The sequence below is a fragment of the Taudactylus pleione genome, unplaced genomic scaffold (assembly GCF_031769625.1).
Source record: "Taudactylus pleione unplaced genomic scaffold, aTauple2 ptg000274l, whole genome shotgun sequence".
Taxonomy (NCBI): domain Eukaryota; kingdom Metazoa; phylum Chordata; class Amphibia; order Anura; family Myobatrachidae; genus Taudactylus; species Taudactylus pleione.
This window is the reverse complement of record NW_028284676.1, coordinates 812,405-826,687: the sequence shown is the minus strand read 5'-3', so window position 1 is coordinate 826,687 and position 14,283 is coordinate 812,405. Positions and strand designations below refer to the sequence as shown.

Here is a 14,283-nt window from a genome sequence, read left to right as displayed (position 1 = left end):
CTTTCTCCGATTCCACAGGGGACACTGGAGTTCAAGACAGTGGGGTATAGACGGTGGTAGAGTAGAGCCTGGCACTTTAAATAATTTAGAAGTGTGACTGGCTCCTCCCCCTCTATGCCCCATCAGCCCCAGTTTAAGAACTGAGCCCGAGAGGAGACGGAGGACAACAGGAAAACGAGGAGAAGGAGAAGACCCCAGAACGGAACAATACCGACTGAAGGAAAACAGAGGAAACCACTGCAGGGAACACATGCAGTCACACAACTATATAAAGACCCACAACAGGCAGGTACGCCGCGCCGGGCGGGCGTCCAGTGTCCCCTGTGGAATCGGAGAAAGGGATTTATCGGTAAGTACCAAAATCCTGTTTTCTCCTTCATCCACTAGGGGACACTGGAGTTCAAGACAGTGGGGACGTCCCAAAGCCAACCTCCCGGGTGGGAAGCGCGGAGAACATGCCGACCCTTCGGCCAACCGAACAGGGACCGCATAGAACCGGAGGTTCAACGGAAGGCAAGAGCTGAGAATCAAGTGTCGTGAGCCAGGAGACAAACAGAACTCCGTGCGGAACAGACACAGAATACCACAACGTACAGTAGTCGAATGGAATAAGCGGCTAGCGAGAAAACACCCTCAGAAGAGAAGCATCAGAACACTGTAAACTCAGCTGAAAACAGACCAAGCCATACTGTTGGGAGAAGAGAACTCCTACCCGAATCCATAGGAGAAGGGCAGGAACCTGAGAAGAAACCTCAAGGAAACCGTACCAGAGTCGGAAACAGGAAGCTGCCACATTTTGCAGATAGCAGAATACCAGCACTGCTGGACATAACTCATATAGATAGAAGTATAACGATACCAATCTACAAAAACAGAGAGTCCACAGACTCCTCACAAAGAGTATACAGGGAGGTAAAAGTCAAGGCCGCACAGTCGCCCTGAACCCTTCTGGAAGTCCAAGTACTACAAAGTTGTTAACCAGCGGAAGGATGAGACCATAGAAATCTCCAAAGAGAGGAGATCACCCTGGCCATGAGGCGGCTTCGAGAGGATTGAGATTACAATACCTTTCAGAGGGTCAGACCGCAGTACAACCCATGCTGAGAACAGGAATAAACCAGCAACTGAAACCCTGACGCTAAAGAGAAACAACGGACAACTTCCAACATGATGGAAGTGCATAGGCAGTAGTAACTGCTGGCCTGAACATAGCATGAGAAAAACCAGGAAGATACCAGTCAGGTACCTGTCAGTATGATAAAAATATCAACAGCTACTGAACAGGAAACCCACCAGGCCCCCTGAGTGGAACATAGTGACTGTCACACTTCTATGTAAAGATGTGCAGTAGCCCAGAGATGTGCTTTGGTCCATAACGCCAACAGATTCTAGTAGAATTGGTTCTCAATGTTGTAACTATGCACCCACACTCCAGGAAAATTCTAAAGTGTAGAGCCAACTGATTAAAAGAGCGGATGGCTGCTAGGAGGCAGTAAGGGAGAAGAACTCTATGTATGTCAGTTTACATGAAATAGGAGCCTCTACCGAGGCATTAGTGGGTAAGCTCTCACCTGTGAGCGACCAGAAGCCCTCTGGCCGAAAAGTAGAATGTCACTGACCTGTTCTATCGCAAAGCAACCCGCCACATTAGGAATAGAGAGTAGCTTCAGTGGGCTAAGACCAATGGTCTACAGCACATACTTCAGTCTGGAGATGTGCAGTAGAAAATACTGTGGAAACTAGCAAAATGTTAGTGGAGACAAGAAGGTCGTAAAACAGGACTCTATACCTGAGCCTGTTCCATTAGAGACGTGTATCTGTAGATTATACTTATACCCCAAAAACGGTCTGCTAGTTTAAGTATCCTTACACCAATATTTACAATGTGTATTATGCCCACCAATCTAATATAACCCAGGTCTGTCCCTGCCTAAATCGGTAGGTGGCCCTAGGCCTTCAAGATATGAATTGTACCTAAGGGCCCTTTAGACTCATTCTATTGAGATATGCGACAATAATATGGAGTACCGGAATCGATACTGAGAAGGGTACCTGTACTTAGACATAGAACTCGTTAGTTATCCCAAGCAAAGAAGGGAGTGATAACCCCAGTAGGGTTAAACAGAAAACAGGTTTTTGTTTCCCAATTATTAGGAAATATACAAAGAATGGGCGTCTTACAAGCTTGCTACCAAGTGCATCACTGTAATGATAATAGGTCCCCCGAAACGGGGCGCCATAGATATAGACTGACATGAACCGAGCTATATAAGTATATATCCTTATATACATGTGACATGTCTAGGGTCCATGCTAGAAGCAATGCCTTAGGGAATTGTGACTATCACTATGTAAGCTGCAGCACATGACTTTAGATTATAGAGCCACCATATAATATGTATGGATATAGCCTACAGCTTCTGGTAATCCCAGGCGGCTTCCCATGCGTGGTATTATAGGTAACCTAATGCTTGTGGAAGTATAGGCCTCCTACACATATACATGTATATACACACACAACCCAATCCCCCGGGAGAGATTGTGTTAAGCGGAGTTATTGTACCAACTTCCGCATCAGGAGTCCAGCCTCCAATCGCAGCCTTCTATCAATATGCTAGGTATCAGACATAAAACTGATAAGAACAGATCCTACCCCTGCTCTTATGGGAAGGATAAGAAGCGATATCCATATAGGCATACGCATACCTACATACAAATTTAGTAGGTGACGATAATATTGTAAAACTAGAACATGAGCAAAAATTAAAGCCATGGAAGGAACTGCAAGGACAAATTTCACTCTAGCATGTATATGTTTCTACTACAGGGCTAGTATAAAATACAATATACATTATATATATATATATATATATATATATATATATATATACACACACACACACACATATATACATACCATACCCGTGGCTTACCCCCCCGCAGGGGGACTGCTCATGTACCGCGTGTGGCCGTCACTCAGCTACTGCTCAGGGGCAGGATATGGTAGCTGCGTGCTGTCCCAGACTGGTTTCGATCCTGGGACCCTTCTGTTACAGGTGTACTCGCCTTAGCAGGTGAGCTCTTTTAGCGCCAGATTAACCCACTTTTCGAAGTGGGAATCAAAAAGACTACCTCAGTGCTGTGAGGCAGTAATGCCAACAACTACACTAGCCGCACGTTACTAACCTCTTCCTGTATGTGCTGCCGAAGGGAACACATGAGATATAAATAGATGCACATATGCATACCTTCTAAGGTAAGCACAGAAAACTGGTGAAAGGTTTTAAGACCAGCCTATAATGTAGTATATGTGCTGCCACATATATGCATGGGAAGTCTCTTTAAGGCGAGCCCATGTGAGGCATAAGCCTGGGGATGGGACGCCAAAGTGTGCTAACCCTGGGTGAAGGGTATGCTATAACCATAAGTTCTGGCAGCAGCACCAGAACAGTAGAGCTAGTACACCATGAGGCTATGATACTTCACAGGCTGAGATATCAAGCCATTAGATTAAGCTAGGCGCCCTTTGTTAAAGAACGAAGGGAAGCCTGCCAAGCGGCGCTGCATTGGCAGGACTGTCTCGCCAACCCCTCACTTCTAGCTGTGATGCATCGATTGAACTGGCCTCTTTCAGAACCGCCTAACGTGGTGTTATGTGCAAAAGGGAATTGGGCTAGTGCCCATACAGCTAGCAACCAGCTATCCACTGTAGCTAGCACTAAACTCCTATTATACAAGGACAGGGCCTCCCCTACCTTTTGCGCTGAAGCACTCCCAGTGTGGTAGTCGTAAGAGACCCACGCTAAAGCACTCCCTGCTGCAGGTAGTGCACTGAGCTATACTGCTTGTGTGCAGGCAGTAACTATAGTCCTTAAAAGGGAAGCAGGGGGGCTGTTTGTTCATGAATACCGCGCTGTGCGTGTGCAAACTGCTACACTCCAGTTAGCACAGCGCTGCTAGCCCCCTTAATAGTATAAAGCGGTGATGCTGTCCTGCTGTGACAGGAGTGTGATGGTCATACAGCGCTGCATCGTGGAGCCGCATTGTGCTGGTATAACGTAAGGCTATTAGCCCTATGTTATAGCTAACAGGGAAGCCTGCTCAGCCCAGCCAGGAGCTGCGGGACGCGGCATCTCCTCCTGAGATTTAGATGAGGAGCGTTGCTAATTGTTAAGATGAGCCTAAGCAAAAACAGTGCTGCCTGCACCGGGAGAACATACAAACTCCACACAGCAAGAGCCGTGGAGAGATCCGAGCCCTGCGCTGATACTTATTTGTAGCTAGCACTTAAAAGCACTCCCTCCTACTTCTACTTTTGTGCTAGCAGCACTCCCAGCGTGGGAGGGGGAGGGAGTCGCATTAATTAACCCTGTTGCAGGAGTTAGGAGGCAGCCGCGCTCATTCAGGCGCTGGTCTGCACTGCACTGCATCTTTAACCAGCGGTAGGCAGTGGTGGCTGCCCCGCTGGTTGGGCTGTTGCGTGCTCGCAATTAGGGCCGCGAAGGGGGCGTGGCTTTGCCCCGAGTGCGGCCGCCATTTTAATACTGGGGGGCTACTGCTGCCTGCTTTAGACGCGGCAGGATGCCCTCCCAGGTACCTCTGAGGTCCCTTCACGGGGGGACTAATGCCGAGTATGTCTGCGCAGCCGCGCTAACGGACCGGCAGACCGCGCTGCTCTCAGATGAGGGCTTAGAGCACGAGCCCGACTACAGTTGGCGCGGCTCTTATTAGACGCGGCAGGATGTATGACGCCCTATCAGTGTGTGCGCGCGTGCACTGTAAGGCTCGCCTCTGCCCACTTACTAGGAAAAAGTGGGCTGGGCGTAATGTAGGGAAGACATCCTTCCTCCCGGCCCTTCTGAGCGGGGTACGGTAGCATCAGCAGACACATCTATAAGGCTGGGCCCTTGTCTCAATAAGGGAAGCCTCTATACGCGGGTACTCCTACACCAAGGATCGTGCTGCTTGTCAGCGCTGCCTCATGTAGAGGGACTCGTCTGGTCTCCTGAAGCCCGCCATTACACTACCAATGGCAGATGGCAGGACCTCCCCTGTGCTACACTATTTAGTGAGCAGCGGTGCGGCGTCTGTCATTTGTGTGATCTTACTCACACCGCCCAGCGTTTCTACTCCCATATAGAGAAGGGAGGAACAGGCGTCTCAGTGACAGTCACGGAATCACTGCCGCTTAACATGCACTTGCAGGGGCCCGCGCTCCATCCCCTCGTTAATAGGAGGGGGATGGCTAGGTATAAGCCAGAGACCCGGACGCTGACTGTCGAGTGCAGCGGCAGGTCTCGTCAGCAGCTCCGACACTACCACTTTCACTGGCAGGGGGAAGGAGCCGTGTGTGACAGCCATGCAGTGTGCGCTGTCCCTGAGCCCAGCGTTTTGGCCCACCACTCCAGCTAGTCAGGAGTAGTGGGATATACTTACGGACTGCTGCGGCCGGGTTGCTGGGCAGGGGGGCAAATGAGGAAACCCGGACACAAACCGGTTTCAGTTGTGGCGGGTCCTCATGGAGTCCGATGACTCTGTTAAAGTCCCCCCTCAGGGTCACCGGACACAGACTGCAGTAGCCGTGTGGTGCCCTCCCGGCGGCTCCCACGTAGCAGGCAGACTGCCACAGTAAGCAGCCTGCCTGTCCTCAGCTTGTTAAATAAAAATAAAAAATTAAAAATTATATGAGAAAGGCTGGAGACAGCCTCATGTGCGACCGGCTCTCTCGGGCACATTCTAAAAACTGGGGCTGATGGGGCATAGAGGGGGAGGAGCCAGTCACACTTCTAAATTATTTAAAGTGCCAGGCTCTACTCTACCACCGTCTATACCCCACTGTCTTGAACTCCAGTGTCCCCTAGTGGATGAAGGAGAAATTAACAGTAACAGCACGGGCAAACAGCGACCATTTCAAGACTTGGCAACCCTTCCGCACGCCTACGCAGCATATAAAGAGTGGAACATCATGTTTGAAAATACGTATGTTTGTCCGCATTATTATTTATTAAACACAGGGTCGTCACAAAGTATTCCAGTGTCATGGACTGTTTATTTGGCCTTGTAAAACCTATTCATGTCAGATGTCTGAGAACAGAAACAAGTTTCTCCTACATGTGCCAATATACATCTAGAAGTCAAATTATTTTCTACAAGTATTCCACAGATTGAAGATTACTGGAGAGAACTTCAAATGATCTTTTAAAGTAAGTAGAGGGGCTGGTATTCATTATCGTTCTCCAATTTCCACAAAACTTGGGGGCTACCTCACTGCTATAACTCAATGTAAGACAACTGCTATGTTTGTCAGGGCATCTCCAGTAGCTGGCATAGATAGGAAACAACATAAGTACAAGAGGATAGTTAGCTGCCCTCCAGTATGGCCAAAACTACAGGAATGTGAAAAATTTTATGGATAGGGGAATAATGAAGACTTCTGTCATGAACTTCTGAATAGCAATGTTGTTGTAATGCTCAATAAGGAACCATAATGAGAAGACCCACATTTTACTCTACCAGTGTCTGAATAACCCCTTCCTGTTGCCATCAGATATATGATCATTGATGATCACTAAAGCCACCTCCATTTTATTGAAGCCCTGGGAGAGGACAGATTATTGATAGGTCAATAGGCTTATGCAGGGGTGGCGACATTGACTCCTTCAACTATTTTAGTTAACAGTTGTGGTTTTATTCAGAGAGGTAAGCTAATCTATAACCAATGGAACTCACCTGGGCCTCCAATAATAGAAACCCACTGTTACTCCTGCCCTAACCACCATCCACACCATGAACACAGTGATTTGAGGCTGATACAATGCAACACCAGATCTCCAAGGATACCACAAGGGTAAATACGTTTAAAAACGTAGTTGCGGGCCTCAGATTAGAAATCAGACTCAGCCTTCCTGGGACATCCCTATTGCTTTCACCCAAAACGGCGTTTCTATTTATTCCTCACCTCTATGTCGGATATGGCTGAGTTAAGAGCGCAGGACCAGTTGACGAGGCGCTTGCTGCGATAGATCACCCCGGTTTCGTGCAGGCGAATGAAGGCTTCCTGCACAGCTTCCGACAGTTTCTGAATGCAGAGTGAGGACATATGTGAGTGCGTGCTACAGTGTGGAATACAGAGAGGAATCCATGGGAACAGGAAAGCTAATTTACCGGTTCCATAGTGAAACAGGCTCGATCCCAATCCAGTGAGCTACCTAGAATCCTCAGCTGGTGGTAGATTCGGTCACCTTTTCTGAAAGGGACAGAACATAGGAACGATGTAAAAATCCACACAAATATAAAACCATGAATGACTGATCCAACGCTGCCTCCAACCAGGTGCGACTCACTCTCTCTTCCACTTCCACACCTCCTCTATGAAACCCTCTCTTCCCAGATCATGTCGGGTCTTCCCATACTCTCTCCACAGCTTCTTCTCCACCACCACCTGGGTAGCGATGCCGGCGTGGTCACAACCAGGGTTCCATAGAGTCAACTCGCCACGCATGCGATGCCTGGAAGGAACATGATCAGGGCTTATCTATGCAAGCTCAGCACACCGATATGAAACTACAGTTTTGCATCCCATTTTATATTCCTTTATAAGACCAATCCGTATTCCTTCAGAAAGTGGTCTTCAACCTTCTCCTTTCATTTCTGTCTATTTTACCCTCTAATGGGTACGGGATTCCGGCGGTAAGAATACAGTCGGTGGCATCCCAACAGTCAGAATCCAGACACCCAAAGGCAAGTACCCCTACACTAACCCCTAACCTCCCCTCCCCGCAAGCTAACCCTCCCTTCCCACAGCCTAACCTTAACCTCCCCTCCCCACAGTCTAAACCTATCCCTCCCCTCGCCGCAACGTAACCCATTCTCCCCACAGCCTAACCCTATGCTGGTGCCCTCATTCTCACCCGTCAGGATCCCAGCGCCGTGATGCTGAGTGCCGGCATTCGGTGCACCAGGATCCCAACTACATCCCCCCTCTAACGTCTTTGCTTCCAAAGCTAGAATCATGATTCCTACTCTCCTACTACTGGTCTCAATTTAATCCATTCCCACATATAGGGACAAATGTATTAGGGTGCGAGAACAAAGCAACAGAGCAAACTCGCATGTTTTACAGACTCAAGAAAACTGCCATGATTTAAACTCCCATCCAGATGTTTTTCCCATTTTGAAGATAAAACTCGACCAATGTGAGAGGTTACTGCTAAACAGTCGCATTTTCTAAACTCTCACCTTATTACATTTGGCCCCTAGTCTTACTATTTTCACATGGTCTACTCACCAGCGGGTCAGACTATCCTGGATGGCGTTAGTGAGAGCATGTCCTAGATGGAGGGACCCGGTCACATTTGGGGGAGGGATACACATCATAAACATCCCCTTCTCACTGGGCTCGGAGACACTGGCTCTCTGCAACAACAGAATGCACTCACTCTCCACTTTCAACTACTCCGTCACAACCAGTAAAGATGCAACATATATGGGACCATTGCGATCCCAATGAAATACAGAATTCATGCTTTTAACCACAGAGAATTCTAGGGCACACGGCACTAAGCGGCAGTAGCAAGCAATGCGTTATATTTTAATGCCCACTCATTTTTCACTTGGCTGCATATGATATCTGTAGAGGTTGGATGAAACGATTTCTCAGATTGTGTACAATAGCCCCAACATGAAGTATGTTCACGCAGTCAGCACAGTCAGACATTGCATAAATTTATACGATGAGAAGTTCATTAGTAATGATTAGGAGGACACCTGAGATCTAGTCCAGGTCTGACAAACCTGTGGCTCTCCAGCTGTTGTGAAACGAAGTACCAGCATGCCCTGCCACAGTTTTGCTATTAGGGAATACTAAAACTGTGGCTGAGAATGCTGGGGCTTCTAGTTTCTCAACAGCTGGAGAGCCAGAGGTTGGCCAGGTCTGATCTAGTCCTTCCACTGTTGGTATAAGAAAAAAAAAAAAAAAAAATCGATTAACCAGAGAAGTGTATAAGTAGAAAAACTCCTGTAACGCCAAGTTATTTAAAGCTGGACTTAAGAAAATTATAATCATGAATTTACAGGCAAATACACACAGGTCTTCTAGAATATTAATATAGAATGAACAAATCTATGCTCTTACACAACTGGCACAGAAGATCTATAACGTCTGCCAGGAACTCACCCCATACTCTGGTTTGAAGAATCCTTTCTTCTCCCACCATGGGTACCAGGCAGCTTCCACATATTGTGGACTGTAGGATTCCGGCATGGCACCAGAGACATCTGATGTTAAAGGCCAGCGTAGAGAGAGAGAGGAGAGGTTGACATTAGAGGAAGCCAGAGAAGCTACAATTAAGCATTTTGGAAATGTTCGGTACAATAACTATACAGGATTTGCTTGTCTGCTTTGTGCTACCTTTTCTTGTGAAAACAAGCAAAGGGGCATTAGTCTCACCTTTCTTCTCCCCGAGAGGGGTTGGGATATCATACACAATCACTCCAAGCTCTTTCTTGTCCTTCTTTTCAACCTTTGCTTTTTTCTGCTATTGATCAAATGTAGGAGAAATGGTATAAGAATAAGGAGAATGGAAAGGAACACAAGCTGGTGTCAGAAGTGGGATTCTCTTGCCTCTGTATTCTGTCCCTTTATTTTCTCCTGTTTCTGCTGAAACCGCTCCAGCTTCTCTTTCTTCTTGGACTCTTTCTTCAGCTGTGCAGCCGTTTTGGGGGGACCGCTAGGCAGAGCATTAGCTGGGGCTGGGCTCTTGAGGTCAACCTTAGCATCTGAGTGGGGAGATAGGTTAGAGCATATCTGTAATCATACCATTGGGCATTCTCATTCTGATCCTCAACCAAAGCCTCTATCATCCCCAGGCTTCATCCCACAATATCCTGAAGTCCCAGCTATACATAAAAACAGCTCCCTGCCTTCCCTTATGCCCAAAATATCTTGAAAAGTTAAACCTGCCCATCCAGCTTTAAATCCTTAAATGTTATCTCCATACAATACAAAATGAATTATAGCAATTCTAAAAATCACTTCTCACCTTTCTTTTTACATAAAAACAAAAAAACCAATGTAAAACTATACGGACGATACAATGAAAGAACTCCATTTATAAATGAGGGAGGGGGAGATGTATCAAGCCTTCCAAAGAGTGTAGACGTAAACAAGTAGAGACTTCGCAAACAAATCAGCTTCTACCTATCATTTTATATAATGTGCTTGATAAATGGTAGATAAAAACCGATTGGTTGCTATGACCAACTTCTCCACTCCTTAGAATACTGGATGACACTATTCTGACTTTTACCACTACCCCATGCTGACGAATCTGACCCACGATCAGCAACGTGGATCTCAGTAATAACGACTAGTATCCAGGTACTTTGAGGATTGTAACACAGGACAAGTCCATAAACTCACTGAACGCTTAGGGCTATATTAGGAACCCATGGTTTGTCGGAGCAGCAGATGATTGGTGGCTCTGACCAAGAGTTTGAAAACAGGAGCAGAAATAAATTTCTGTTGCCTCTTTAAATTCATCAGTCAAAGTCGCAGATACTGGGTAACTTTAACACAATCCACCCAATAGTAACTCTAGCCCTTAGTTTAGAGCGGTCTGCTACGACGCTTCTTACACAAACATCAATAGCAAAGGATTCTAAGTCAGTGTCTTACGGATAGAGGTATATGAATATAAACAAAAGGAGGCAAAGGTCGCGGGGAGACATTACCTGTACCTCGCAGCGTCACATTTCCCACAATCTCTTTAAATTGCGGCTGATTTACACAGGTTAGGAACCAGCGGGTGACATTAGGAAGAGACTGCCTGACGGAAGGGGAGATGACCTAGAACAGACACAATGGAAGAGACTGTTACAAACAGAAATCGGGAATAAAACGTGGAGGACAAATGTGTACTGGGAGCTACTTGTATATAGGGGATGTGGGATGTAAAGGACAACAAGGGGATTAGATGGGCCGGAGGGCTGTAACTGGCAGCGGGAAGAAGCAGAGACACAAACTTAGCATGCAGATAAATTCACAATTGTCCTGGAACCCTGTTACTACCCAGTTTGGTTCTATGGGCTCGATTCAATTAAACGCGAATTGAACAGCGCCAGGAGGAAGCTCCCAGAGCTATGCAATGCTGCTCGCTGTTAGGTCGGGGAATGCCCGTTCTCCCACCCCTCGCGACTTAAACAGGGTGTTTAGTCGTGAGAATGGGCATTCTCTGACTAAACTATCCGGCACAATGATGTTTCCGCCACGCTAAGGGCAAAAAAACAGCATGGCGTCTGTACTTTTGTCGGGTTTCTGCTGGCACCCCTGGAAGGATGTGAGAAGAAATCCTTAGTCAGGTTAACAGCGCGCTTCATTGAATAACTCCGGGAGATCCTTTCCGGCGCTATTCAATTAATGTTATTTCAATTTCTAAAGCACAACGGAATAGGCTGCGCTATATAAGAAACTTAATAAATAAAATATAACCCTTATCAGCCATATTCCGTATTTATTGAAAGTAGCACAAATTAAACTAAGGAACATACACACGGGATCGGTTACTATGGGCTGTACAGCTGTTGGAACCATGTTAAGGTACAAGTCAGTCATTTTGTGAGCTTAACCAATATCCACTAGGAACCAGCAACGTTCCTCATGTACGAAGTGCGCTGGTACATGTGATGAGCATCAAGGCGCGGACTCAAGAACGTACTATGAATGTGAGAGCGGTTACCTTGCTGAACGGTTGAATGAGACAACAGGAGACTGCGATGTCAGCAATGCTCAGCCTCTCCCCTACCAAGTACGTGCGCACTTTAAGGTGGCTATCCAGCAGCTCTAGTATCCTCTGCAACTCCACCTGACAGCGCTCTTTCGTCTGAGTAGAACAGACAGAGGTAAACATTAATGAGAGACTTTATACGATCTAATGGAAATGCCTTTTAGGAAGTTTACAGTCTTACTGGGAACAGCGGAAGGCTTCATCAAACACCATGCGTGTACTGTAACTCATAATAACAAATCAGACATCAGCTTTCATGCACTAGACTGGAAGCTAGCACCTGATTGGTTCCTGTTGGCATATAGGTCTTATAAAAGAAGCCTGTCAGACTTTAACATGCCTCACCTGTTTATGGTCTATTCCACATGCAGCCGGCAGCACTTCAAATTCCGCGTAGTTCACCCACTGCTTGACGAGAGAGAAGCCTCTGGCGTCCCCTCCGCCCGAGAGACTCTCGGGGGCCAACATGTAAGAGACAGCCCAAGCTCCCCATACGGAACCAGTGGACGGAGACAGCAAGCATGGCAGCGGGAGCCCACGGGGCCCAGCGGAAACCTCATGCACCTCGGGGCGGGGGTGAGGAGAGAGCTGTCTAGAAACCCGCACCCAGATGCAACGAGGGTCTGGGGTAGAAGAAAGGGGCAGGTATAGAGTCGACATGGTGGCCGGGAGAGCCAGATACCTGCTGGGAAAAGCACAGAATACTGGTTACAGCATGTGAATCCTCCTGTCACTGATTTACTCAATGCAAGCTTCAGTCAGCTGACAGCCTTTATAACATCTCAGTTGCTGAATACTTTACATTATTTCATCAGTAATGTGGGAGTGTCCTCTATTGCAGGAAACAGGAAGAATAATACCACATAACTAGGTATCCATGTAATAACTAGGTATCCATGTAATAAGTGAGATGTGCTGAGCTGAACCCCGGTGACAGATGGGACATTTATATGACATAATACACAATTTATACCAATTTATCTGTTATATGCGCACATAGTTGCTATTCCCTGCCCCAGGGGTACTTGCTGGGGCTTGTAGTTCCACACATACGATACTAATGCTTGCATAAGGGGGTAATAAAGACTGTATATGCTGTGTGCCATGGCCATACATAAACCCCATGTAATATCCCTATATAGACCCCCACTGATATCTGCCAACACACATACAATACTAATGCTTGCATAAGGTGGAATTAAAGACCCCTATCCCCCATCCCCGGATATTGCCTACTAGTTGCCCCACCAAGACCCCTCTGCATTCTCACTTTCTCACTCACTTCTCCTGCTCAGCTCGCCTGCGGTGACGTCACTCACATCTCCCCACGTGTAGTCTCTTCCCCTCTTACTTCCGCCCTCACTGCACGCAGCTGGGAGGACCCCGGCTTGCCCTCACTTAGCTGCCCTGCGTAAACAGAAGCTCCCGCACTTGCTCGTCCGCTGTTATGTTTTTTGAGGGTATAATTTTTATGTTTTTAAGACTATACTTCAAACCAAAAGGGTAATATTGAATATTAAGAGACCTAAACTATCCTCACGTCATGCAAAGGCTGATTTATAGATAACCTTTGAGGAACAGTATTTTACAATAGTTTATAATTCTCTACTCCACGAATCCACCTTCAGTAACGAAAATGATCCGAGTTTTGAACTTGTAATAACTAATTAAGTGACAGTTCTGATCAGGAGCAGTCGGACACCTCTGTATTTAGGACACGAGCGACACCTGGCGGCACAGCCTTGTAACAGCAGCCTGATGCAATAGAAAAAGGAACATAGAAATAACTTACTAATGATGATGATGGGGGGAGAAGTATCAAACCTTGGAGAGAGTGAAAGAACCAACCAGTCAGCTTCTAACTTCCATTTTACAGGCTGTGTTTGAAAAAGATAAAGGAAAATATAGTGGGCGCTTCAACCAAAGCAATATGTAATTCTAAAAGCCACTCACCAGGAAGGGGGTGGCTAACCTCTATACAGCCTATGGAAATTGCAAAACAGACTGGGGGGCCTATTCATCAACACTAAAATAACGTTTTTAAGGACATTTTCCTTAAATAACGTTATTTTGGTATTCATGAACAGACTTAACACAGGAGATATCACAGATCTCTCCTTGCTAAGTTCCCCTGCGTTAATTTCCACACTCCCCATACATTAGTACATTAGTATGGGGATGTGGAAATTATGGTATTCATCAAATTCCGAAAATTATCAATTTTCGGAATTTGATGCAGTTACTATTCGCCACTGTGAGGTGGCGAATAGCAGAATCCACTTACCTGTATCAGTGTGTGCAGGTCCCCCGACGAGTCCCTCCGGCGCTCTGCTCCGTCCTTAGGCTCCGGAGGCTGGTCGGACATGTGTGCTGCCCAGCAGAGCACAAGAAAGTTTAGAAAAAGAAAAAAAAAATTATTTTTCTTTTCTAGTCTGCCATGTGGTCTGCAGGGAAACCACATGACAGACCAGCAGGACGGAGCCGGAGGCTGCTGCGCGGA

General features: G+C 46.7%; 1 protein-coding gene across 4 annotated transcripts in view; it reads right to left on the bottom strand.

Moving 5' to 3' along the window:
• The window catches only part of VARS1 (valyl-tRNA synthetase 1), a 40,937-nt gene extending 27,782 nt beyond the window's left edge, over positions 1 to 13,155 (bottom strand). The window contains exons 1-11 of one of the 4 annotated variants that reach the window (XM_088481495.1): positions 13,066 to 13,155; positions 12,129 to 12,468; positions 11,736 to 11,879; positions 10,732 to 10,846; positions 9,623 to 9,777; positions 9,449 to 9,536; positions 9,176 to 9,276; positions 8,288 to 8,415; positions 7,344 to 7,508; positions 7,165 to 7,246; positions 6,959 to 7,078 (exon numbers count right to left, since the gene is read on the bottom strand). In XM_088481495.1, the coding sequence (XP_088337621.1) occupies positions 6,959 to 7,078; positions 7,165 to 7,246; positions 7,344 to 7,508; positions 8,288 to 8,415; positions 9,176 to 9,276; positions 9,449 to 9,536; positions 9,623 to 9,777; positions 10,732 to 10,846; positions 11,736 to 11,879; positions 12,129 to 12,443 (1,413 nt within the window). In that variant the 5' untranslated portion in view covers positions 12,444 to 12,468; positions 13,066 to 13,155. Of the gene's footprint in view, positions 1 to 6,958; positions 7,079 to 7,164; positions 7,247 to 7,343; positions 7,509 to 8,287; positions 8,416 to 9,175; positions 9,277 to 9,448; positions 9,537 to 9,622; positions 9,778 to 10,731; positions 10,847 to 11,735; positions 11,880 to 12,128; positions 12,469 to 13,053 lie in introns of those variants that run through there. The other 3 variants (XM_088481497.1, XM_088481496.1, XM_088481494.1) reach the window with 3 other exon arrangements.
• Positions 13,156 to 14,283: the final 1,128 nt, after the last annotated feature.